At 35.6% G+C, this 25,027-nt stretch overlaps 1 protein-coding gene across 1 annotated transcript in view; it reads right to left on the reverse strand.

Moving 5' to 3' along the window:
• Positions 1-25,027, reverse strand: part of ZFYVE16 (zinc finger FYVE-type containing 16) — a 48,432-nt gene that overhangs the window by 12,526 nt on the left and 10,879 nt on the right. Inside the window, exons 2-13 of the mRNA XM_080678097.1 lie at positions 22,456-22,561; positions 19,555-21,797; positions 18,303-18,399; positions 15,231-15,395; positions 13,116-13,258; positions 10,626-11,007; positions 9,280-9,402; positions 8,400-8,555; positions 7,467-7,691; positions 3,972-4,054; positions 2,372-2,476; positions 1,842-1,989 (exon numbers count right to left, since the gene is read on the reverse strand). Coding sequence (XP_080534223.1) covers positions 1,842-1,989; positions 2,372-2,476; positions 3,972-4,054; positions 7,467-7,691; positions 8,400-8,555; positions 9,280-9,402; positions 10,626-11,007; positions 13,116-13,258; positions 15,231-15,395; positions 18,303-18,399; positions 19,555-21,797; positions 22,456-22,525 — 3,940 coding nt within the window. The 5' untranslated portion in view covers positions 22,526-22,561. The remainder of the gene's footprint in view (positions 1-1,841; positions 1,990-2,371; positions 2,477-3,971; positions 4,055-7,466; positions 7,692-8,399; positions 8,556-9,279; positions 9,403-10,625; positions 11,008-13,115; positions 13,259-15,230; positions 15,396-18,302; positions 18,400-19,554; positions 21,798-22,455; positions 22,562-25,027) is intronic.

Raw genomic sequence — 25,027 nt, forward strand, 5'->3', positions numbered from 1 at the left:
TGCTCCCACAGGGGGAGCACCACTCAGCCAGAAGCCAGGCTCATGACTGGTGAGCACAGCAGCAGTGGCGGGAGCCTCTCCCGCCTCCACGGCAGCGCTAAGAATGTCCGACTGCCGGCTTAGGTCCACTGGGAGCAGGCCTAAGCTGGCAGTCAGACATCCCCTGAGGGCTCCTGGACTGCAGGAGGGCAAAGGCAGGGCTGAAGAAACCCCCCCCAAGAGCATGAATTTCGTGCACCAGGCCTCTATTATTTTATAAATAGCCAAGGACTGGTAAAAGTTATCTCCACCAATATAAAGGACAATTAAATGAAGTACACATATACTAGTAAAGTGGAAAGTTATGTAGAATATGAAAATTCTTTATATGCTAACATTGAATAATGTCCAAAGTATGTTAACAAAAGAAAAAGCAAGGTGTAGTCTGGAACAAATGACTTATTTAACAATGTCTCAGAAAAGATGTACATACTGAAACTGAAAATACTGGTTTGGTTGCCTATGGGGAGGAGCAGAGGGTAGACTGAGGGTCAAGGAAGAAGAGACTTCGTACTTAAATATTTATATCTTTTGAACTTAATACCTCATAAATATAGTATACCTATTCAATAAATATTAAATACTTGTTAAATTTTAATGTAAAAAATATCAGTGACATGTTAAGTGAAAAAAACACAATACAAAAGTATAAATATCCAGTATTATATCATCTATTTAACACAGATATTAATATAAAAAGGAAATACAGTAAAAATATTAACAATGGCTATATATTGGCACTTTTTTCTTTTACTACTTTTTTCTTCTTTTTTCTTTTGCTACTTTTAAAAACATATTTTCCAAGCTTATTACAAATGAGTATAAATTACTTTTATAATAGAAGAAAAAACTGTATTAGCTGACAGATGTTAGAATATTTTAAATTTGTTATTATATTATTTTTATGGAATATGTACTTCCACATAACTTTCCATTGGTTAGGCTCTCTACTGCACGAGTTTAGTAATCTAGCCATCACTGAGATCATTCAACCAGAACTGAGAGTCATGTCACTCAGACCTGCTATGTACTCTACCACTTTTATCATTTTTATATCCCTAACCACTTCAGTTTTATAAATTATTCTACATTCTTATCTATCCTGTGCTCTCCTTAATTAAGAGAGTTGGAGCAAAATGCATGTAAAGGTAAAAAAACCTCATTCAAGAGACAAATATCGGGGGGGGGGGGGGGGGAGACTCCCACCATATGGGACATACTAAGCCTGAATATCTATACAGTGTTCCAAGTCTTTAAACCTAATGTAGCCTAAAAGAAAAACACAAATCAGAAGCAATTTTAAAATATTTTTGTGTGTTACCTCGTAGGAGTGGCTCAATTGTTGAGCATCAGCCTATGAACCTGGTAAAAGTTATCTCCACCAATATAAAGGACAATTAAATGAAGTACACATATACTAGTCAAGTGGAAAGTTATGTAGAATATGAAAATTGTTTATATACTAACATAGAATAATGCCCAAAGTATGTTAACAAAAGAAAAAGCAAGGTGTATGGTTCAATTCAGAGCACATGCAGGCTCAATCCCCAGCAGGGGGCATGCAGGAGGCAGCTGATCAATGATTCCCTCTCATCATTGATATTGCTATCTCTCTCTCCCTCTCCCTTTCTCTCTGAAATCAATATATTCATATATATATGTTTATGTAGATAAAATTTTAAAGCATGTTTTATCACTGTCAATTCAGCAAACATGTGTAATATATATATATATTTCCCCTTTGAAAAGAAATCTATTTATTGAGGTGGTTTAATGGATCAACACTAGGAACCAACACTCACCTTTTCTAGCGTGGCCAGTGGCACTGTTGGCCTGTGTTTGATAAACTCCATCATTCTGTACACAGACTAGATGAGAATCTGCTTCTGTACTAAAACTAGCTCCAATGCTAATGACATGCTCATTAGAAGAATTTATTACTTTCATTACCTAGGGGAAAAAACAACACTCATTTAGAAACACTTATACTATTTCATGCCTTTATTAATTACACTAATTCAAAGAGTCACAGTTCTGACCAGCTTCATAAATCTCAAACTTTGGTCTGGAAAACCCCCAAGAATGTGATAGAAACAAATGTACTAAGATAAAATTACCTCAATGAATAAACAGTAAAAAAAAAAAAAAAAAAAAAGATGAAAGAATAGAATTAAACAAATGCCTTGTTAGGAAGCAAATCGAAAACTTCAAAAATAATATATTTTGCCATTATATATTAGTCTGATTCAAAACAAAATTAATTGACATACTTCTAAGGAAATCTAATGTTCAATGATTATCTTCAAAATTTTAATGAAGCAATTATACTTACATCATTGTATTTTTTCCGAGGTATTTTTATGCAGCTCTTCCCCATTTCCATATGAATCAATAGCTGATCTATATTATGCAAGGTATACTGGTAATTTCGAAGGTCCTATATAAGATAATGACATTTCCATAAACCTTAAACTACTATTCATGCACATTTAACCATTCATTAAATCCATTAAAAGTATCCACCATTTTAAAACTTGTGATACATAACTGAAAATGCCATCTAAAAACTAGTACTAACTTATAAAACCAACTAATCCAGCTACTCCACCGAGTAGTAAACAATATAATTCCCAGGAAGAATTCTATAGTATTTGGGGGTGATCTCCTCTTTCTATTTAAAGATCATTCAAATAGGTCTTCAAACTGAGTATTATAAACTAGAGGCCCAGTGCACGAAATTCGTGCACAGGGGTGTGTGACCCTCAGCCTAGCCTGCACCCTCTCCAATATGGGACTCTCTAGGGATGTCCGACTGCCCGTTTAGGCCCGATCCTACCAGGGCAGTCGGACATCCCTCTCACAATCCAGGATTACTGGCTCCCGATTGCTCGCCTGCCTGCCTTCCTGATTGCCCCTAACCACTTCTGCCTGCCAGCCTGATCACCCCCTAACCACTCCCCTGACAGACTGATAGATGCTTAACTGCTCCCCTGCCAGCCTGATTGCCCCTAACTGCCCTCCCCTGCAGGCCTGGTCACCCCTAACTGCCCTCCCCTGCAGGCCTGCCCCCCCCCCAACTGCCCAACTGCTCTCCCTGCAGGCCTGGTCCCCTCCCCCAACTGCTCTCCCCTGCAGGCCTGGGTCCCCCCCAACTGCCCTTCCCTACAGGCCCGGTCACCCCCAACTTCCCTCCTCTGCCAGCCTGGTCACCTCTAACTGCCCTTCCCTGCAGGCTTGATTGCCCACAACTGCCCTCCCTTGCAGGCCTGGTCCCTCCCAACTGCCCTCCCTTGCAGGCCTGGTCCCTCCCAACTGCCCTCCCCTGCTGGCCATCTTGTGGTGGCCATCTTGTGTCCACATGGGGGCAGCCATCTTTGACCACATGGGGGCAGCCATCTTGTGTGTTGGAGTGATGGTCAATTTGCATATTACTCTTTTATTAGATAGGATAAAACTAAGTCCACTGAAATACTTTTCTCTGGTAACAGGTAAACACAAAATTCTAGAAATCTGAGGTGGGAGGGAACCTGAGATATGGTCTATTCCAATCCTTCCTAAAGCAAATGAGGAAACTTAGGCCACACTTTGCTCACAGTCACCAAACTTACTAACTTTACAAACACTTTTACATCTTCAAAAGCTTCAACATCTGTGTAGATCTCACATTACGTAAATATGTAAGCATCCCAGCAGAATGAATTGAAAGGCAATTACAATCAGGTACATATAAATTAGATGTGCTCTAAAAAGCAATTCATTAGAAACAGCCCATTTGTGTTAAATGAACTAGGATATATTTATAAGTAAACTTTCATTATACCAAATATGCCAAATTAAAATAGGAAAACATACCAGTAAGTGTGTAAAATTTACTAAACACATTTTTAAAGTAACAATATAAGAACACTTAATAAAATAGTTCAATTACTCACAACAAGTAAATTCATTATAGTGTGTCCTATCTCTCCAAAAAGAGGTTTTCGGCCTCTGATACTTGTTAGAGGAGCAGGGTATGCTATACATAAGAAAGAAAAACTGGTTACTGCCAAAAAAGCCCACACAAACAAACAAACGAGTCTTGAATGTATTACCTTTAATTTTTATTTTCCAAACAGTATGAATAAATTACCCCCAATCATTTCTTTGGGGAAAATTAACCCATACTGAGTACTAATCAGGTGCTGCATTGAACTGGGAACTCTGCATACATTATTTTATTTAAACTCTGTAACAACCTGATGAGGCAAGTATATCTACCCCTACTTTACAAATGGGAAAGTAGGTCACTAAGTTAATGTAACATGGATTTGAAATTTGGTTTGCCTGATTCCAAAGCATTTAATCTTTTCACTATATGTGTCCACAAAATTATGATGGTTGGAAAATTACAGTAATTGGCTAGAGCCCCCTATCAAGTTCTGAATTTAAAGAAAAATAAGAAGAATTAAATATTTTAATGACGTGTACAACTAATATTCAACTGTGCTAATTTACAGATTTATATAGTAAACTTCTATAGTTCCTGGGTCAGCATGATAAAAGCACACAGAGTCAGAGAAATCAACCCAGAGAAGGATAAGGGACATGGAGCCTGTCACCTAACAACTTTCCTCTTTCTTTAGGGCACTATAAATACTGCACACCAGAAAGAAAAAGGTAACTTGCTGGCAATGTAGCAGAACCTCTGGAAGGAAAGGAAGGTGAAAAAGGAAGGTAAGACTATTTCTATGATGATAAAAAGCAGGTACATTTTTAACCTTCAGCTTAAATAAGGAGCAAACCTCTCTAATACCTATTATACAAATATAAGTTCTTAAAATTCTAAGACAACACACCTGACATTATCTATTTTCAGAGCTTAAGTCAGGGGAACTCACATCTTTGCTATTACATGTTTTGTGGTGTTTAAAAGGGTAAGTTATTTAGAGGACAGGGGATGTTGACTAGAAACAACATAAGACATAGTGGTAAGTGACATTAAGGTAAATGCTGACTTTTTACTTCATCTCTTACGAATCAGGGAGCATCCTTGTAATTAGATAGAGGTAATTTTATTTAAAACTATTTTCAAAGGTTCTGACTTAGAATGACATCCTGTCAGTTTCAAAGGGACCTCACAAATCATCTAATCCAACATTTAATGATATTTTAACCAAATGATCTCAACATAAAAGCATAGATAATCCCCATTTGAAAATTACTCATTTCAGACAGTTATTTTCAGTTTTTAATCATGGGACTCAACTTCTGTCATTAATTTTTACATATGTACATTATCTCTATTGTAGAGAGTGCCTGGGAGGGCACATGGGCATTCCTTTAATTATTGTCAGCTGAATTCAGTGGCATTGGCAAAGCCACGCCCTGGAAACACACTTTGCCAGAGGCAGGACTGTTGTCAGCTTGACCTTCAGCCCAGGTGCCAGCAGGTGGGTTTTGTTATTTAAATCCAGCCAAGCACCAGGAATGCACATAATCTCCTTTGTCTTGACTTTTAGTAAAACTTCCTGTTTTTTGCTGTATAAAATAAACACACTGTATTGGCTTGGGGTCACTGTTCCTGTCCCTGTCCATATCAGAGGACAGTGGTCCCACCCAGCCCCAGCTTTTTCCTTCTATCTCTGTGTCTGTCTCTTTCTTTCATTTTCTCAGTCCCCAGCCACCCCTACTCAGGAACTGGACTGCTCTCTAGCCACGCTGGATGCGGAAAAGAGAGAAATATTTATACTCTATAACAATATAAACACACACACCACACCACACTTCCAAGTTCATTCCTAAAGAGTCATGGGCACCAATAACACTACAATGCTAATCTATCTAAAACCCAGCAGAACATAAAGAACTCAGAAAAAATAGCTGAGACTAGTTAACTTCCATGTATAACTGCTGATATGCCCTCATCACTACTAAATAGCTACCATAGCTTTGCAGCTCTGATCCTTGTGTATCTTTTGAGAAGTCCCTCATTTGCCCCATGATTTTCCTTTCAGTGTGTGAAAACAGACTTGGTATCTAGAAGTGATACAGGCCAAACTTACGGATTATATGTTACATAATTACTTGAAATTAGCTAGTACAAGTATACTGATCTAACCTTCCATAAAAATAGCATTCAAATATTAACATCAGAGACAAAATATTAGGTTGAATGGATGTAACACTTGGCTCAGAATGAAAATTTTTAAGTTCTTTGGTTTACACAGCACAAAACCTGAGATAAAAGTTAAATTTTGTTACTTTTTATGGCAATTTAATAGCATCACATACTTAAATCCTAAATGATAAGGACCCCCTCCCAAAAATCACAGTTTAATAAAATTTGCCAAATAGAGGAATTTAGTGACTCTCTCACTGAATTTGTCCATTTTGAAATAGTAAAGGTCACTTTATAATATTCCTACATTTAATTTTCCTCCAAAAATATCTATTAAATTATATTAGAATGAAATGTATAAAATTTCATTAGATGTACTTCACATGCAATAAATAAACTATTTCTTTAAAAAAAAAGGGGGGGGGGAAGAGCCCTGGCCAGTGTGGCTCAGTTGGTTGAACTGTTATCCCATGCACCAAAAGTTCTCAGGTTTGATTCTGGGTCAGGGTACATACCTAGGTTGTGGGTTCGCTCCTTGGTCAGAGACAACCAATCGATGTTTCTCTCTCAGATCTACCTTCCTTCCTCCCCCTTTCCCCCTCTCTCATGTAAATATATATATTTATATATTTAGTTTAACACTAGAAATAACCATACATATAAACCTCTTTAGAATCTCCAATTGTATCAAGGGTAGATATGTAAAGATACACACAAACTCACACTCAAATATACATATATACATATACTAGTATTATACATAAATGATACAGTCTACATCACTATTAGATAATAAGCTAAATGTCAGGAATATAAAAATAAGAAAAAGGGACCTCACGCTTAACAAAGATGGGAGCCACTATTTTCAAGTATTTCCTTCTCTAAAAATAGTCAACTCTTGATTATAGTCAGTAACTGAAAGCAGTAGCACAGATAATCCAAAAATCCTTTAATTTTGACTCTCTAATGTACACAAATTAAGGGGGGCAATAATTTGTCTTCTTAACACGTAAGCAACATAAAATGAACTCTCTACAGTACATGCTTTTAAGAAAACTTCGTTTTTGTGGGTTTGTTCTAAAATTTAAAAAATATATTTTAAGGTAAGTTTATATAATAATTATGAACATCTAGAAACTTCATGACATATCAAGGTTTTGTAGACTAATTTGGTAGTAGAGGAGGGTTGTTTTGGAATTTTAAAAGTACAGTGAAACAGAAGTGGTTCCATTAATCCATTAAAAATTTGATTTTAATGATACTCCTGAATTCTTATTTTACATTAGTCTATTTGAACCTATAAAATTTAACTTAATATTCTAAAACTTACCTTTATATTCTGCACCCAATCTCAGCATTAAACGCATAGGGAAAACCTTTGCCCAGGGAATCTCTAGCTTCTGGATAAGAATTCCACAAAGAAAAGGATTACTTGGTAAGGGGAGATCATCAAGTTTCTGAAAAGTGGGTGTAATAAATAGGAATCCTCCGTGGTCTTTGCTACCGAGAAAACTCTCAGTAAAGGTAATATTGTCCAAGTTTTCTATGTATTTTCCTGGAAATAAAATCATTTAAAAAAGATTTTAAGTTGTTTAAAGAGGCTTTCTGAGTTTGAATGTCGCCATATAAACTTGCTTATATAAAGGCAATGTAGAATTTTTTTTTATTTCCACTCTAGTACAAGCATCTATTCAATACCTTGTGTGCATAAAGCTCAGTTATTCCTGGAGATAGGAATAACCATAAGCTATTTAAAAAATTTTCTCCTTACTGCATGGTCAAGTAAAATCAAAATGTCCCCCCAATCTTATACAAACAGTAAGAAAAACTATAGACACATAAAAAAGAAAGGCAATAAAATAAAGAAGGCAAATATATTTTACTTAAAAATTTGTTTCAAATCTGTGTAAAGACACTAATCAGATAAAGTGCTAGATTTAAGGAGACTGAAAATGATGATTAAGACCTAAAAAAGTAATAATCTCTTCACAAAATAAATCTTTAGTACAGTTAGCATAACCAAAAGCATAAATGCCTTTAATTAATTTGTCCATCCCCTAATCTAAGAACTTGTATGCATGCATATAAGAATAACCAATGGACACAGACACTAGAGGGATGAGGGCATATGCAGGGGGGTGGGAGAGGCCAGGGGGAGGTCAATGGGGGAAAAAGGAGACATGTGTACTACTATTTGTAATACTTTAAACAAAAAAAAATTAAATGAAAACAAAAATAAACAGTTCAAAATAAAAAGCTATACCTTTTAGAGCATCCTTATATATGGAGATAAATAGTCTGAAGATGTCCTTAGGAATAGTATCTTCATTTGGCAAACATAACAATAGAATAATAATTTCTGCCTGTCCCAAGCCATGTAATCCATTGGTTGAGAAGTACCAATATTTGTCTGAGGAATCTTAAGTGATAAAAGCATACAACTATCAATTTCCACTTCTATTAACCAAAAAAACTAAATATAATTGTCCTTTGCATGAAGCACAATTTTCAAATTCCTTATTTTTCCAGAGTTCTCACAAAAACTTTGAATTGCGTAAGATTAATGTAGAAAAGAGAAAAGATTATCTGATGGAGTCCATAATAAATAACACTAAAATAAAAGATGCACTAATATGATTAAATGTAGTGGGTAAGAATTAGGTAAGTTTCAAAGAGAATGAAAAGCTAAGAGACCCATTGTTGAGATCTGAGGATTATTTATTACTGAAGATTATTTACTTTCTTACTTTTAATTAGATTACAAGTCATTGACTTTAAACTGTCTTTATTGCTACTAAATCAGGATTCTTGCTTACCTCAATTACCAAATTTCAATTTCACTAAAAGCTAAATGAATGAAATGTATTTAATTGTATCATGAACATCAAAATACAGTTCAGCTATAAGCCCATGACTTTAACATAGCACTTACTGAGGGACACTAGTAAAAATCTGTAAGCTTGTATTTCTAGTCCCACTGAATATAAAATTGCAAAATTTATTTATATTCATATTTGGCTAAAAAACCCAATATCCAGTGCTGCTTATTTTCCATGATTGCCAGTCTATATCAAACCTAAAGATATAATTAATTCAGATATCCTGCTTACCAATTAGGCAAAGAAAGATGAATCATTACTTACAAAATACTAACTTGATATTCACGAGTAGATTAGCATTTAGGACAAATGTAACAGGGTGAAAAGCTTTGTCTTCAAGAAGCAAAATGATCTGCTCATGAGATGGGTGTTCTTCTACTACAGGCACTAAATCATGAAAATGACATATAATTAGAAAAAATATGACATCCTGTTAAATATGCTTTCAGTGAAAAAACAACAACAGATTTATAAATCTACCAATGTCTTGAGCAAATTTAAACAAAAGCAAACATGTTTCATAACGTCAATCAATATCCTGGACAACTGTTATATACTTATTTTTACTTTTCTATGTATGTAAAGAATTAATACTGTAATACATATAAATCCTGATATGTTGTGTATACACAAAAAAATGTTGATTAAACAGCATATTTATATAATTTTAGCACCTTTAAAATGTTAAAACAAACATTTTTGTAAAGTGGATTCTAGTCTGCCGGCCACTCCAATTATAAATTCTGAAATTTACCCTGGTACAATGCTGGGAAAGTAATCTAGACCCAAGTTGTACATGCTGCTTGCTGACATATGGCCTATGCCAGCGACAAGTGGCAAAAAAAATTTTTTTTTAAATAAAAATCTTGACAATCAATAGAAAAATATCCATGGCCTGCAAAGAACAGGGCTTGAAGGTATTTTTGCCACTATAGCCAGGTTTATGAAATAGCACCTACTGACATAAAGAGGTCTAAGCTCCATTCCCCTACATTGCCATGCACAGAGCATAATCACTTCATGTTGCAGGATGCAGCATAATGCAAGTATCCTAGGTAACTACTATGAAGTAGGAGCTAACCACAGGATCTCCAGTTTGGAAAGGACCTTATAGATCTAGGTTCTCTTCTCTTAAAAAGAAACTGAAGCCCAAAGAGATTATATACCATGCTTCAAGTCATATACATATTAAATAGCCAATGACAAACTAAAATTCCTAGCTTTGTCATCTAATCCAATACTCTTTTCTTTAGGCACCACTCTCCTTTAAAAAAAAAAAAAAGTGATATGTAATCAAAACTCTAATACAATGGAAATATTTTCAGAGCTAAAAGTCTATGAGTTTCCTGTTGTATTGGCCTTTTGTCTCACTCTAAGTTAGGAAGTCAGATATTATAAATGAATCATCTTCATCTCAAAAGTTCAAATCTTTTTAGAATTTGTTTTTATATATAATAAGACTCTGTAAACTAAAGTTACCAAGACATAATACATGTTTCAAATTGTCCAAGTTTAAAAAAATGCATTTCACACAACACAGACAAAATTCATCAGTACATTCTTTAAAAAAAAACCCACAACTTTTAAATTTAAATAACTGCTATTCCTACCTAATTCCTTTTCTTCAGATGCAACCAGAAGAGGGGGCAAGCTGTCCTCATCACTAGGTAGAAGACTAATCTTATTGCCCACATTCTTGTCAATACCACATAGTAACCTATAATCTGAAGTATTAGCAACAGGTAAATTGCTGTTCACTAAAACACCAGCTGTTGGACTAGATGGTTCCTCAGTTCCTGCAAAAACATCATCATCTAGTGTAAAAGATCCAGAAGTAGGTAACCCCTCAGTTCCTGTGCTTATGGGCAGTTTTTCCACAGATGAAACCTCAGAAATAGGACTCTGAATTATCTCATTTCTTGTAATATCTCCTATCTCATTGTTTGGTTTTTCCACTGTAGCAGAATAGGCATGATCCACTGTGTTTACCATCTGTAAAATATGTAATAAAAAAAATCAGTTTATAGTCTCTGTTCAACTGTGAAATGTTCATCTCTATAGCCAAACATACCGTTTTAATAAGGATAAATAAAACTGAAATGGGCTCAGAAATTCTTCAGAAGCCAAATTTCCTAAGAAATAGTACCATTTGGCTTCTTCAAATTCAGGAGCATAAGGTTTAGCTTTACTGTATTCTCAGGTAGGTACTAATGATTTTAATTTTATAGATTAGATAAAGGAAGCAAGGAGAACTTCAGGATCTTATACCATATCACACAGTGAGCAATTTAGTTTAACCCAAGGCTCTCCTCATGACAGTCAAAATACCTTGGGTAAGCAAGTGAGAGGAAAAGGGGAAAAGACAGAGCGGGGCTGGTTAGGCAACAGTATGGTAAATATAGTCCACAATAGTAACCACCAGTAATATACTACATCTCACATATGTTTTAAAAAGCCCTTTCTTTTAGACTGGCCAAACCTGAGTCAATATTAAATGATATCACTTATGAATTCAAATAATACTTACTAACCTATTTAGAACTTTCATTTTGTTAAAATATTGATTAGGGTAGGTGCTAGCTCAGAAACACTTTTGGTAATAATGGCTACTTGTAAAATCTAGCTCCCAAACTCTTAATGACAAACAGCATTTGGTATGTGAACTTGAACAGAGCATGATACATATCCATCTTGTCCAATGTATATACCCGAAATAAACCAGGTAACTGGCACAGAGTAAATACTCAATAAATATTTGTTTAATGAATAAAACATTCCTACTTCGTATATTAATATTTGCTTCTAGGAGCATTTTGCTACTTTACAATGAGAATTCTTAGTGGACTAGGAGTCTGTATTATGTTTCTTCTACTTAACACCTAGCACATTTGTGTAAATGCAAACATAAATACACCACCACATACTTTACTAAGTCCTTGAAAATCATTAAACAAATATTAGCCTAAATCTCAGTTCTATTTCCCTATAACAGTGTTTCTTAAGGTGTGGTCCAAGGATTCCTGGGGTCCCAAGACCCTTTCAGGGAGTCAGTGAGGTCCTAGGATTTTCTTCATATAATTTCACCAAACAACATATCACAACAGACTGAATATACATGCAATTATGAGAATTTTTCTTCTACTAAGTCAGACATTAAGCTGAAATGTAAAATAATGTTATCCTTGCCCGGCCGGCATGTCTCAGTGGTTGAGCATCGACCTATGAACCAGGTGGTGAAGGTTCGATTCCCGGTCGCTCGATCCCCAGTGTGGTGCATGCAGGAGGCAGCTAATCAATGATTCTCTCTCATGATTGATGTTTCTATCTCTCTCTTTCTTTCCCATCCTTTCTGAAATCAATAAAAAATATTAAAAATAATGAAATGTTATGCCTGATTAAACTTTTGTTTTGGAATTATTCTCATAATAGTATTTCTATTAATATTAGTTTATTTTTTAAAATATATTTTTATTGATTTCAGAGAGGAAGGGAGAGGGAGGGAGAGATAGAAACATCCATGATGAGAGGAAATCATTGATTGGCTGCCTCCTGCACGCCCCCTACTGGGGATTGAGCCCGCAACCCAGGCAAGTGCCGTTGGCTGGAATTAAACCTGGGACCCTTCCGTCTGAAGGCCAACGCTTTACTACTGAGCCAAACCAGCTAGGGCAATATTAGTTTATTTTAACTAATGAATTTTAAATTTTCTCAATTTTAATATTGCTATAGTAATTATTAATAGTATAATCCACAAAACTTATAGCTTTTTTATTTTATTGCTTAAGGTATTACAGTAATATTAAAATTGAGAAAATTTAAAATTCATTAGTTAAAATAAACTAATATTAATAGAAATACTATTAGTAGAAAAAACTTATAGCTCTTTTGAATTCTCAATAACTTTTAAGAGCACAAAATGGCATTGAGACCAAAAGTTTGACAATGAAAAGGTAAAACCTAAAATATATTCTCTATATCATATATTTCTCATTTTAGGAAGCTCATAGTGTTCAAAAAAAACACACTCTAATAATCACATAAGGAATTATCTACAAAATAAAATTTTATTAAATTAACAAGTCATTCTTTAGATTCCTTACCAAGGGCAGATCTGGTAAGAGAGGACTAAAGTCTTCAGAACATCTTTTACTTCCAGATGATAATTTTGCTGTATCTGCAACTTCACCATTAGGCAATATACCATCTGCAAACCATACTCTCTTCTGTTCTTTGGAACATAATCCTAGATTCAGTTTAAAAAATAAAGCATTTTAACTTGGCAATATTGCAATGATTTAATATAAAAATGGGTCAGAAAATGTTTTCAAAAGCTTTTGCTACCTATTATCAAGCCTAGAGAAATGGCCTTATGTGCAGCTACCCATAGTGGAAGTCTTTTTCTAATTCATACTAAGGCAGGATGAGCCTGGGAAGCACGTCCTCAGAAAAAGAGTGGACAGGAGAGGTTATTTCTTAAAGACAAAGGGGGCAGATTTAAAGCCTATATTATTAAAACTAATTTGTGAGTGTAGAGTGGAGACTGAATAAAATTTAGGAACTAAGGCGCAGGAAAGAAAAATGGACTATACCAGAGCATGGCAGATAAGCAAAGAAAAACATTTGGAGAACAGAAAGAGGCATAAAAATTTTAAAAAATGAAACAGGTGCACTTGTGCATCAGACGTCATTTCTTTTAATTTATTTGATGAGAGAAGCATAATATATTTTATTCTTATAATGTAGATATTAAACTTTATTAATATTTATTAACATTTTCATCCCATATTTGGAGGAAATAACTAGATATCAGCATGAATATTTGTTATTTTGTTATAAAGCATCTACAAAAGAAGGTTATGAAAATTTCTGCCAGATGATTTTAGAACAATATGAAGATTAAAAGGATTAATATATCTAGTTTCCAAAATACAATACAGAGTAACACTGAAAAAACTAGAATCATATATAATTTTTGCATTATGAGTATACAAATTAAATAAGGTATCTTCCTTATATTTGCAATACTTTTATAGTTTAATAATTCAGGATGTCAATATAAGAAAATATATAAATATTTCTAAAAACAAATTTATTCAGCTTTAAAACTATAATATGTAAGCATACATTTGTTCAGATGGAAAAAGACACATGGGATATGATTATTACAATAGCTTTATTAACTCTGTTTCGTGCACTTATAACTGTAAACCTACTTTTGCCCACTCCTATATATGCTGAATCTCCTTATTTAAGTTATAATCATAAATAGAACATAGCTATCGAGAAAGAAACTAAAATCCAAAATAATTGTCACAAGTATCTGAATTTGCCTTTAACTGACAGGTAAAGTCACTTTATAGCACGCAACAGACTAATAGTTGATGTTTAAAAATATGAATGGACTTGACTCAAGATCCTAACCTACAACAGGTTGTAAAAAAGAACAGAGTCCAAAGATTTAAAAACCATTTTTATTCTGGTAAAACATACATTTAAAAAAGATTTTTAAGGAAGTGGCCAAGTTTTTACCTATTGTTTCTCAAACCCAAGCCTACCTTCTCCACCAAGCTCTCTGATGTCATGCTGGAAGTCTGCAAAGTGCAACTCCCAGACCCTCTTGCTAGTTGGGCCTAGTTAGGTTCCACCAATGGTAGGCACAGGTAGGAGATTAGAAGGTTAGAAGAGAAGGAATTCTTTCCTTTGAGTTCCTGCCAAGATTCTTGAAGTAGCAGCACCCCCAGATATAGCTGCATGCCCCATGATTTTCAGTACTCCTTTACATCAACCCCAGAACACTCCTTCAGTCATCTGAGCACAAAGCTCATTAGTCTCCTTGATGGTTCTACCATTTGCTTGTTGGTGTTCCCCAAAGATCACAGCACCAACCACATGGTATCCCAACCCCTGAATCCCAGGTCTGAGAACCAAGTACCTTCTGGTAATTCTGTACTGTACTCAATACTGCTTCTCACTTTTTGTTCCCTCTGCCCTAGCGTTGGTGGTTGTTTCCTGCTGTTACTAATCCCTGAGTCACTTGAGCATAGCCTTTTTGCTCTTCCTGTCTTCTAATATACATGTATAACCAGTTTCCTGTATTAAATTCCTTCTGATATCTAGTCTGGCTTCTCTTTCCTCACTAGACCTTGTCAACACTAGTAATTTTCTATTTTAGTAATTTATCTTTAGTCTAAGACACAGGATTTTCTTCTAGTTACCTTCAACACTTGGTTGTTTAAGGGCTGAGATTGGTAGGGTTGTAGGTGAAGAAGGTACACTGGATGTCTGGGTCTCCTGCAGAGGCTGGATGGTGGCACATTCATCAGAATGATTAGATTTAAGATTAGAACCAGTTGGGCTCATCATCCTTTCAAATGCCTGAGCTATAACGGGGAGAAAATAACATTAAAATCTCAGATTTTTTAAAATTTCAAAGTAAATATGATAAATATTCAATTTTTCAAGTTGTAAGAAGTAAGAAATCAATGGCTTAGCAAGAAAAAGAAGTGGCACTTGACAAAGATCATGCCCTTCCTTTGGTTGGCAGCACTCCACTTCAGTATAAGCTACCAATTATTTATTTTAATATTATACTTAGCTTATGTTTGATATCTATTAAAGAAAACTATTGTTATTTAATATGACTATTTTTGCCTTTTACCCTTGGAGTCTATTTATAACGTAGTACAGAGTGATTCTTTTAAGAAATAAATCATATATCATTACTCTGTTTAAAATCCTTTAATGATTTCCCAACCCTTGGAGTGAATAATTTAAGTTTTACAATAGCTCACAAGACCCTACACAGCCTACATCCCTCCTCTGCCTTCTGTTACTGTCTGACCTCATCTCTCACTACAATTCCACTTGCTCATTATGATCCAGCCACCTAGGCCTCCTTGATTTTCAACAAATCAAGAAGCACTCTTCTAGCTTAGGGTCTTTGCTCTTATTGTTCTCTCTGCTTAGAATGTTCTTCCCATAGGTATTCACTAGCTTTATTCTCTTACTTCCTTCAAGTCTCTGTTCACATGTCATTATCATAAAACCTTACTCTGACCACCTTATAAAAAAAATACAGCTTCTTGCCGAAACCGGTTTGGCTCAGTGGATAGAACATTGGCCTGCGGAGTGAAGGGTCCCGGGTTCGATTCTGGTCAAGGGCATGTACCTTGGTTGCGGGCACATCCCCAGTGGGAGGTGTGCAGGAGGCAGCTGATCGATGTTTCTCTCTCATCGATGTTTCTAGCTCTCTATCCCTCTCCCTTCCTCTCTGTAAAATATCAATAAAATATATTAAAAAAATACAAATAAGAAAAAATACAGCTTCTTGCCTCCAATCTGTTACTATCTACCCCTCTTACACTCTTTTATTTTCATTTAGGATATTATCATCATCTGATATTCTCTTTGCCTACTGTCTGTCCACTTTTCCCAAATTTGTAAGCTCCATGAGAACAGGGAGTCTATTTGTTCTCAGCTAGTGCGCCAGAATACAGAATGGCACCTGAATATTGCTGAATGATTTTTCACCTGAATAACATAGAACAGAACTGGTAGCTCTCCCTTCAGCATATCTCCAAACTGACCTGCTATAAATGCTGCCACTACAAATTGCCTTCCTTAAGTGACAGTAAATAATAGCATTCTTATGAAATGGCTTCCACTAACCAACTGAAATCCAAACATCTTACTCTGGGTTTCAAAATAATTTCCACCTTACCCTAAATCAACCTAATGGCACTCACACACATGCTGCCTTGAAACTTAACAGTCTCAGCACAACTTCCTCAATGTCCATATCTGTATTCAAATTATTTTTTCTTCTAATACTTCATGAAATGTGTCTCACAACGTGTGAGCCATCTTTCTCCTCTTATTTAATAACATTATCTTAAATGATCATTTCTACCATTTTCAATGCTAAAGGTGATATGAAAACAAATTATTATGTTTTCTTGTGGTATATAAAGCAATGATAAAGAGAACCATAAATGAAATTACATGCTATAAGATATCAAAACAGAATAAATAAAAGATAGCTAAGTAAACAAATTGTTTTCAAAAGAATTTCTTTGATAAACCAATGTTTGAGCTCAATAACCTACTGAGAGTCTTTAATGACTCTTGATCTTCTCCCCTTCTGGATTCTTACAGTCAGAATATGTATTAATGTCCACCTAAGAATCTGACCTATCTACTCAAATGTTTCAAATCTTCATGGCTAACAGCAGGAGCAGTTGTCTTCTAGGCTATTGAAGCAGTGTAAGAAAAAACAGAACAACTATAAGCACTTAAGCTAACCTCATAAACAATGGTGATAATATAGAAATGTAAAAAGATTTATACTCTATTATAATCTTCCAGAACACATGTCAACAGCAGGGAGTAAAGCAGCTTACCTCAAGCTAACAGACTCACATCAGAGCTTTTTGAAGAACTGCTGAAAAAATTTATCTTCATTCAAAAGAGAAAAACAAATTATTATCAGGTATTTACTCTCCTGGCTAACAGGAAGCACTGCCTGAGCTAGTACACAGGCCTGGTCTTTAAAAAGTCCCAAGTAATATTTGCTGGGAATTAAATTGTCAACCAATTTTAGAAAATGCCAAGAAGTACTCAAAAGAACAAATGTGTATTTGAGGAAAAAAACACAAAACACACAACACACACACACAACTGTGAGAATTCAAGACCACAAAGATTATTGCTCATAATGGTAGCTAGCTAGGGAGCCCGAGAAACAGTAGGAACACATAAAAACAAAATTCTAAAATTGAGAAGGGAAAAAAATATGGGACAAAAATATACAAATAGTGTGGCAGTCCTATAAATTTATCTATAAGACAGATATCACTATCTTATCTTTTATACCCATTTTAGGTTGTAAAGGGTAAGAACTATTATCTTGCCTGGTGCTATTAATATATAAGATTAAATATCATTTATTAGTAGGTATTCGATAAATGTTTAGATTAAGATGATAATGATGACAATGATGATGGCAAAAACAATAGGCAGATGAAATGCAGCACTTAGGGACTTGGTACCTGTTAAAAGTTAATGAAATGCCACTCCAGAAATTGAATGCTTCCTTTCCAAACTGGTAGCATTAAGTGTGACAGTGGAACAAAAAGAAGAGAAACCAAGCCTTGGGATGTCCCACCTAAGCCAGATAAGTCAACACTAGGTCCTCGCCTTAAGAAAATAAAGAAGTTTATCTTTGTCACAATCCAATTGTTTTTAAGACATACTCAATTACTTAGAGAAAATGTCAGGTTACTACTCACCTTTACTAATGGTTTCATAGCAGACCACACAGACTCTTGCTTCCTTTTCTAGATACTGCAGTTTACACTTCCTATTACAACAAACACCACAAAATACCTATAAAGAATAAAATATCAAATTTGGTTCTATTTCATGCATACTTATACCTACTGGAGGTAGGGGGAGGGGAGGCCCAAAATCTAATTAACCAAAAACCATTTTTTCTGATTATATAATTTTTTGAATCACTATATTCAAATATAGTTATTAAAATACTTTTATCTAGCCCTGGCCAGTATGGCTCAGTTGGTTGGGGTGTCGTCCTGTACAACAGAAGGTCTCTGGCTCGATTGCTGGTCAGGGCATATGCCTACGTTGTAGGTTTAGTCCCCACTCAGGTCACATGCAGGGCAACCAATTGATGTCTGTCTCTCTCTCTCTCTCTCTCTCTCTCTCTCTCTCTCTCTCTCCCTCTCCCTCCCTCCCTCCCTCTGTCCCTCTCTCTCTCTAAGCATGTACTCATCTGAGGGTTTTTTTTAAAAAAAAAGCAATGTTACTTCTTTTTTTTTTTTTAATATATTTTATTGATTTTTACAGAGAGGAAGGGAGAGGGATAGAGAGTTAGAAACATCGATGAGAGAGAAGCATCGATCAGCTGCCTCCTGCACACCCCCTACTGGGGATGTGCCTGCAACCAAGGTACATGCCCTTGACCGGAATCGAACCTGGGACCCTTCAGTCCACAGGCCGACGCTCTATCCACTGAGCCAAACCGGTTAGGGCAGCAATGTTACTTCTATAGCCAACTCTCAGGAGTTTACAGATAATTAAGGCAGCCGAACACAAATGAGGTCAGCTTCACTGTTCAGAATCTTGTGTAAGCCAATTGTTTTCACTGTTTACCGAACCACAACATTAACTACAGAGTAGTTCTGAAAGTATACTTATTCAAGGATAAATGGAGATCTGGCTGAATTGAGAATATCTGATGTGTTAATGTTAGGCAGATAAAGACAAGTATTCTTAGATTTCACAAAAATTAGTAAATAGTGTTCCTCATTCCCATTGTGTAATACCCATGATGATTTGACATTTATTCAATTCTCAAACAATCTATAAAATGATAATGCTTTCTATATTTCCATGTAGGTGACAAACAATGATTTTAAATTAATTGAATTTTTAAATAATCTATTAATAAGGTTTTCATCACATAGAATTTCATTTAAAATGTCTCAAAAGAATAAGACTTAAAATTTTTGTATAACTTACCTTCCCACATGCTCGGCAGTGGTGCCGCCGTTTTGTAAAGGTAAATTTGACTTGGCAGTTCATACAGTTTGGAGCTTCTGAATCAGGAACCCAAGTAGGCTGTTTCTGGCCCAAAACCAAGCCTTCTTTGCAAGTGTTTACAGGTAGAGATTCTTCATTTGCAGTTACAAGACTGGATCCACTTTCAAAATTACTTTCTATATCAATATAATTAGAGTTAAAACTAACCTGAGGATCGGTTATAGAATTTGTAGTACAAGTTGTTGGATCAATGGTTATGCTGGGTTCACTTTCAGGCACAGGTGGAACATCTGGCTTATTTAGTTCTTTTGAACTCCTTGTTCTTGATGGAATGCTAAACTGCTTAGGTCTGGCCCCTCCAACATAAACAGATTGACTGTTAAAATCAGAGACTGACAATTCACTAGTAATCTCAGATTTACTGCTAACTAATGCTTGTTCAATTGGAATTATACTTTTTTCCCCTAAAGAAAGGCTACCAATTTCTGTTGTATTTTGTTTATCAACTGTTTCACCAGGACTTTCCCCAGTAGCTCCTGCTTCAGCATTGAAATACATATTACTGACATTTCCATCATCTAGGCTTTTCAAATCTGTCTCATTCATTTGAGATTTGGAGTCACTTACAGTTTCTTCAAACGACTTTATGTTACTTGTCTGAAGATATTGTTCAGTTAGAAAGGCATCAAGTTCAGCATCACTAACTAGTGTGCCACTTTTTATGCCTTCATCAATATTAAAGTAACCTAAGTCTTGTCCGTCAATATCATTGCTTAAAAAAGTGAGACCTTCACAATGATTGGAAGACTCTGGGGCATTTGCACCCAAAAGCTCCATTTGAGATTCTGCTGCTGTAGAAGAACTGGTGTTATTAGAGTAATCCAAAGAGTCAACTCTGATTTCCTTGTGGTCAGGATCTGCCTTTTCATCTCCTATCTTTTCAATTAATGGCCGAGGAAGTATGTTTTTACATTTTTCTTGTTTCAAAAGATCAGTCTCCTTCAATGGTTCCCCACCCAGAATAACACTCTTCTCTATTTCTTCACGCACAGCCACTGCTTCTTGTATATTATCTTTATGCTCATCCTGATGTAAACAATCACCATGTGTTTTACTTTCAATCAATGATCCACACAAAGACCCAGGTACTGGAAGAGAGGACAATGAGGAATATATATCTTCACTTGAAACATGTAAAGCTGAAGAAGAATCTTGGATTACATCTGTATTATCTTTAAGATCTAAATTTGAGTCTTCTTTTGCAGATTGTTTTATAAATATAGCAGTCCTATCTTCTTCAAAGAAGTCAGGTAATTTGAAATTTTCATCTCTTGAATTTGAATCATTTAAGGATAAACTTTCATTTTTTGGAAGACTGCAAGGCAAAGCATTTGGGCTGCCTCTTTCTTTTAAACATTCTGTGGCAGCTATGACCGCCACATGTACCTCCTCTTTTACCACACAGCCATCCGCTTTTACTAATTCACATGGCTGGTTCTTGTGTTGTAGGTTGTCTTTGGCGTCAAACATTTTGGAACTTTGTTGAGTCAAGGCAGATGGCATGTTCAAATCATCAACTGGTTCTAACTGATTAGAGATCTTTATATCCTTTAAATTTTCTTTTCCACTATAATTACATGAATCTGAAAGAGTTGTATCTATGTTTATATTCAATTCGTTAGTTCCACTGATTTCTCTATTTTGTAATTCAGAGTTGACATAATTTTGTTCTTCTCCGACAGCATTATTACCATGGTATGTTGATGAAACACAAAGAGTTTCTGACACTGAAGATAAATCCAATTCAATCAAAGAATCTGCACTAGACTTAAAATCATCTGGCAATAATTTTTTAATATATTCTTCATTATTAGTTACATGAACTAAGTTACCCATGTCACTTATCAGATCACAGACCGGTTTACTACATCGTCCCATATATAAAGGCTGGATTTCATCTGAAGTGCCACCATCCACAGAAGAAAGGAGATCAAGTCCTGTTACGTTTTTCTCATTTTGTATAGAAGTTAGTCCCTCATCTGTTTTTTCGTTCAGTGAAATCTGATTTGTTTCATAGCATGTTTCTGATGCGACACAACAATTAATGCATTGCTGATCCTTTGGTAACAGTGAAGTTAACTGTGAGGAAGCCAACTCTGAAGAAACTGAACAGTGGTTAGAATCATATGCATTTTGTGCATCCTGGAGATAATCTTGTTCATCTAATTAAAATAAAGATACAGTGTTATTCAGGAGACCCAAATAAAAATTATTACAAAGATGTCATGTTTCAAAGACTTCCAAACTAACAACATTTTTAGAGATAGAGTACTCTCTTGCAAAATAGTAATAACATCCAAAATTATTTTTATTTGGATTTAAAGTACTTGGGGTTTTTACTTTTGACTGTCAATATCATTAAGTGATAGAAATTCACTCAAAATAACTCAGTTAAACTATAAAAATCAATCTAAGGAATAACTGAAAAAACAATCTACTTTCATTGTTCCACCTTCCAGTTTCCTAGTCTTCATTCTAAGATGTGGAAAATACCATCTCTCATAGTAATGAAATACAAACTTATGTAGAGCTTTCAAGTTACTTTTAGCTGATTCATATGTTGGTTTTAAAGATCCTTCTTTTAGCTAAATTTATATCTGGAGAAAAACTTCTAGTTACCTTACTTTATTTCTGGCTATTTGTTCCATTCAGTGTAAGAATAAACTAATATGTTATAATGAAATACGTGAATCTTTTATAGAAGATATCCATGTGACCAAAATTGAAACCAAATTTTGCTAAGAGTACTCTATATCTGATATAACTGAATTAAAGACATTTTTAAATTTCATTAGTGACAAAAATAAAAAACTAACAAACCTGGATTCTGTTCAAAATCATCAAGGAGTTTGTCCAAGTCACTGACTGCTGCTTTAAAATAACTGTCCATCCTACTTGTAGACTTATTCAGAATTTTCTTGTATACCTAGAAAATAAAAAGTATGATAGTTCCTTTAATTCTCTAACATATAAGTATTATGCCATCTACTGTATGCCAAAAAACATAGTCAGGATATAGACACAAATAAAATTTGAGAGTATTGCTTTTGAGGCATCTATAATTTAGTTGGGAAATTTGCTTCTATATATATATAAAAAAAAGACATGAAAACCAACTCTAACAACATAATATGCAAACATTAACTATTATAAATTTTGAAACATTTATATAAATAATTCATGGATCAAAGAAAAATTCATAAATGAAAGCTAAAAATAGTTGTAAGTACCATATATTAAATAATCCTATCTAATAAAAGAGTAATATGCAAATTGACCATCACTCCAAAACACAGGATGGCTGCCCCCATGTGGTCAAAGATGGCTGCCCCCATGTGGACACAAGATGGCCGCCACAAGATGGCCTGCAGGGGAGGGCAGTTGTGGGCAGTTAGAGGTGACCAGGCCGGCAGAGGAGGGCAGTTGGGGGAGACCAGGCCTGCAGGGGAGGGCAGTTGGGGGGGGGGCATGCCTGCAGGGGAGAGCAGTTGGGGGGACCAGGCCTGCAGGGAAGGACAGTTGTGGGGGACTGAGGCCTGCAGGGGAGGGCAGTTGGGGGGGACCAGGCCTGCAGGGGAGGGCAGTTGTGGGTGATCAGGCCTGCAGGGGAGGGCAGTTAGGGGCAATTGGGCCGGCCAGGGAGCAGTTAGGTGTCGATCAGGCTGGCAGGGGAGTGGTTAGGGGTGATCAGGCTAGCAGGCAGAAGCGGTTAGGGGCAATCAGGCAGAGGCAGGTGAGCGGTTGGGAGCCAGCAGTCCTGGATTGTGAGAGGGATGTCCGACCGCCCGTTTAGGCCGGATCCTGATTGAAGAGGTCCCAGATTGGAGAGGGTGCAGGCTGGGCTGAGGGACACTCCCCACCCCGTGCACGAATTTCATGCACCGGGCCTCTAGTATAAATATACTACATCCAGAAAATATACTGCATATAAAAACTTGTGAGACTCAGCAAAAGTAGTACTTCAACAGATACCTAGGGCCTTAAATGCTTATACTAGAAAAGAAGAAAGATTGAAAACTTATAAGCTTAGAGCAGAAATTAAAGAAATAGAAAACAAGCATTCAAGAAAGAGGAACAAGAAAACTAAAAGTTAGTTTTATGAATAAAGATGAACCTCTAATCTGTGTCAGGAACTCCATCAAATGAGCCTGAGGCACCCTAAAGAAATCTTATCAATGACTAATGTGATAATATCAAAAGGACATGGTAAACAAGTTGAAGGGCTCCCACTGGCTTAAATGGGACAACTGGACATCAAATGAATGAAGACTGCAAAGGACTGAATATAAATCAAATAGATAAAAAACCAAGAGATCATAATGATGCTTAAAGCATAAACAAAACAAACCCCCACCCATTGGAGGGTTGCTAGGGTACTAACCCATTAATTCTGAAATTAATACATTAAAGGAAAAGAACCAAGAATTTATCCTATCCTTTATTTACAAAACATGCTTTACCATAACAAAATAGTTGCTGAGGGAAAGTCCTTTAGATAAGAATGCCAGTTAATAAATAAAGAAGGATATTAAAATCATGTCCTCACAGACCCTAATACCATAAATGGATTAGGCAAGGGCTATCAATGGGTGAAATTTAGATGAAAGGTTGGAGGGTAAGTATAATGGTGGGATCAGTCCAACACATCTGAATCCAGTGGCCAATTTCACCATCAGTAAATACAGACAAACCACCCTGGCTGGTGTGGCTCAGTGGTTGAGCATCGACCTATGAACCAGGAGGTCACGGTTCAGCTCCCAGTCAGGGCACATGCCCGGATGCAGACTTGATCCCCAGTGGGGAGCATGCAAGAGACAGCCAATCAATGATTCTCTCATCACTGATGTTTCCATCTCTCTTTCTCTCTCCCTTCCTCTCTGAAATCAATAAAAATATATTTAAAAGAAAAAATCATATCATTACAAATAGAGGCAGTTTTATTTGTTCCTTTCCAAAAAGTGTACCTTTTATTTTTTTTTCTTACTGAATTAGAGAGGATTTCAATACATACTAATTAAGAAATGAGTAAAAGTTCTGAACAAACACCTCACCAAAGAACACATACAGATAGAAAATAAACATATGAAAAAATGCTCAACATCAATTTTCTTTAGGGAACTGCAGACTAAAACATTGAGATACCGTTTCATATCTATTACAATGGCTAAAATCCAAAAATCTGACAAAACCAAATGCTTCAAGGATACTGAGCAGTAGGAACTCCCATTTATTGCCGGTGGGAAGTCAAAATGGTACAGCTGCTTTGGAAGACAGTTTGGCAGTCTCTTACAAAACTAAACAAATTCTTACTATATAATCCAGCAATCATACTATTAAGTATTTACCCAACTGATTTAAAGATTTATGTTCACACAAGAACTTGAATGTTTAC

Source organism: Plecotus auritus (assembly GCF_963455305.1).
Source record: "Plecotus auritus genome assembly, chromosome: 7".
NCBI lineage: Eukaryota > Metazoa > Chordata > Mammalia > Chiroptera > Vespertilionidae > Plecotus > Plecotus auritus.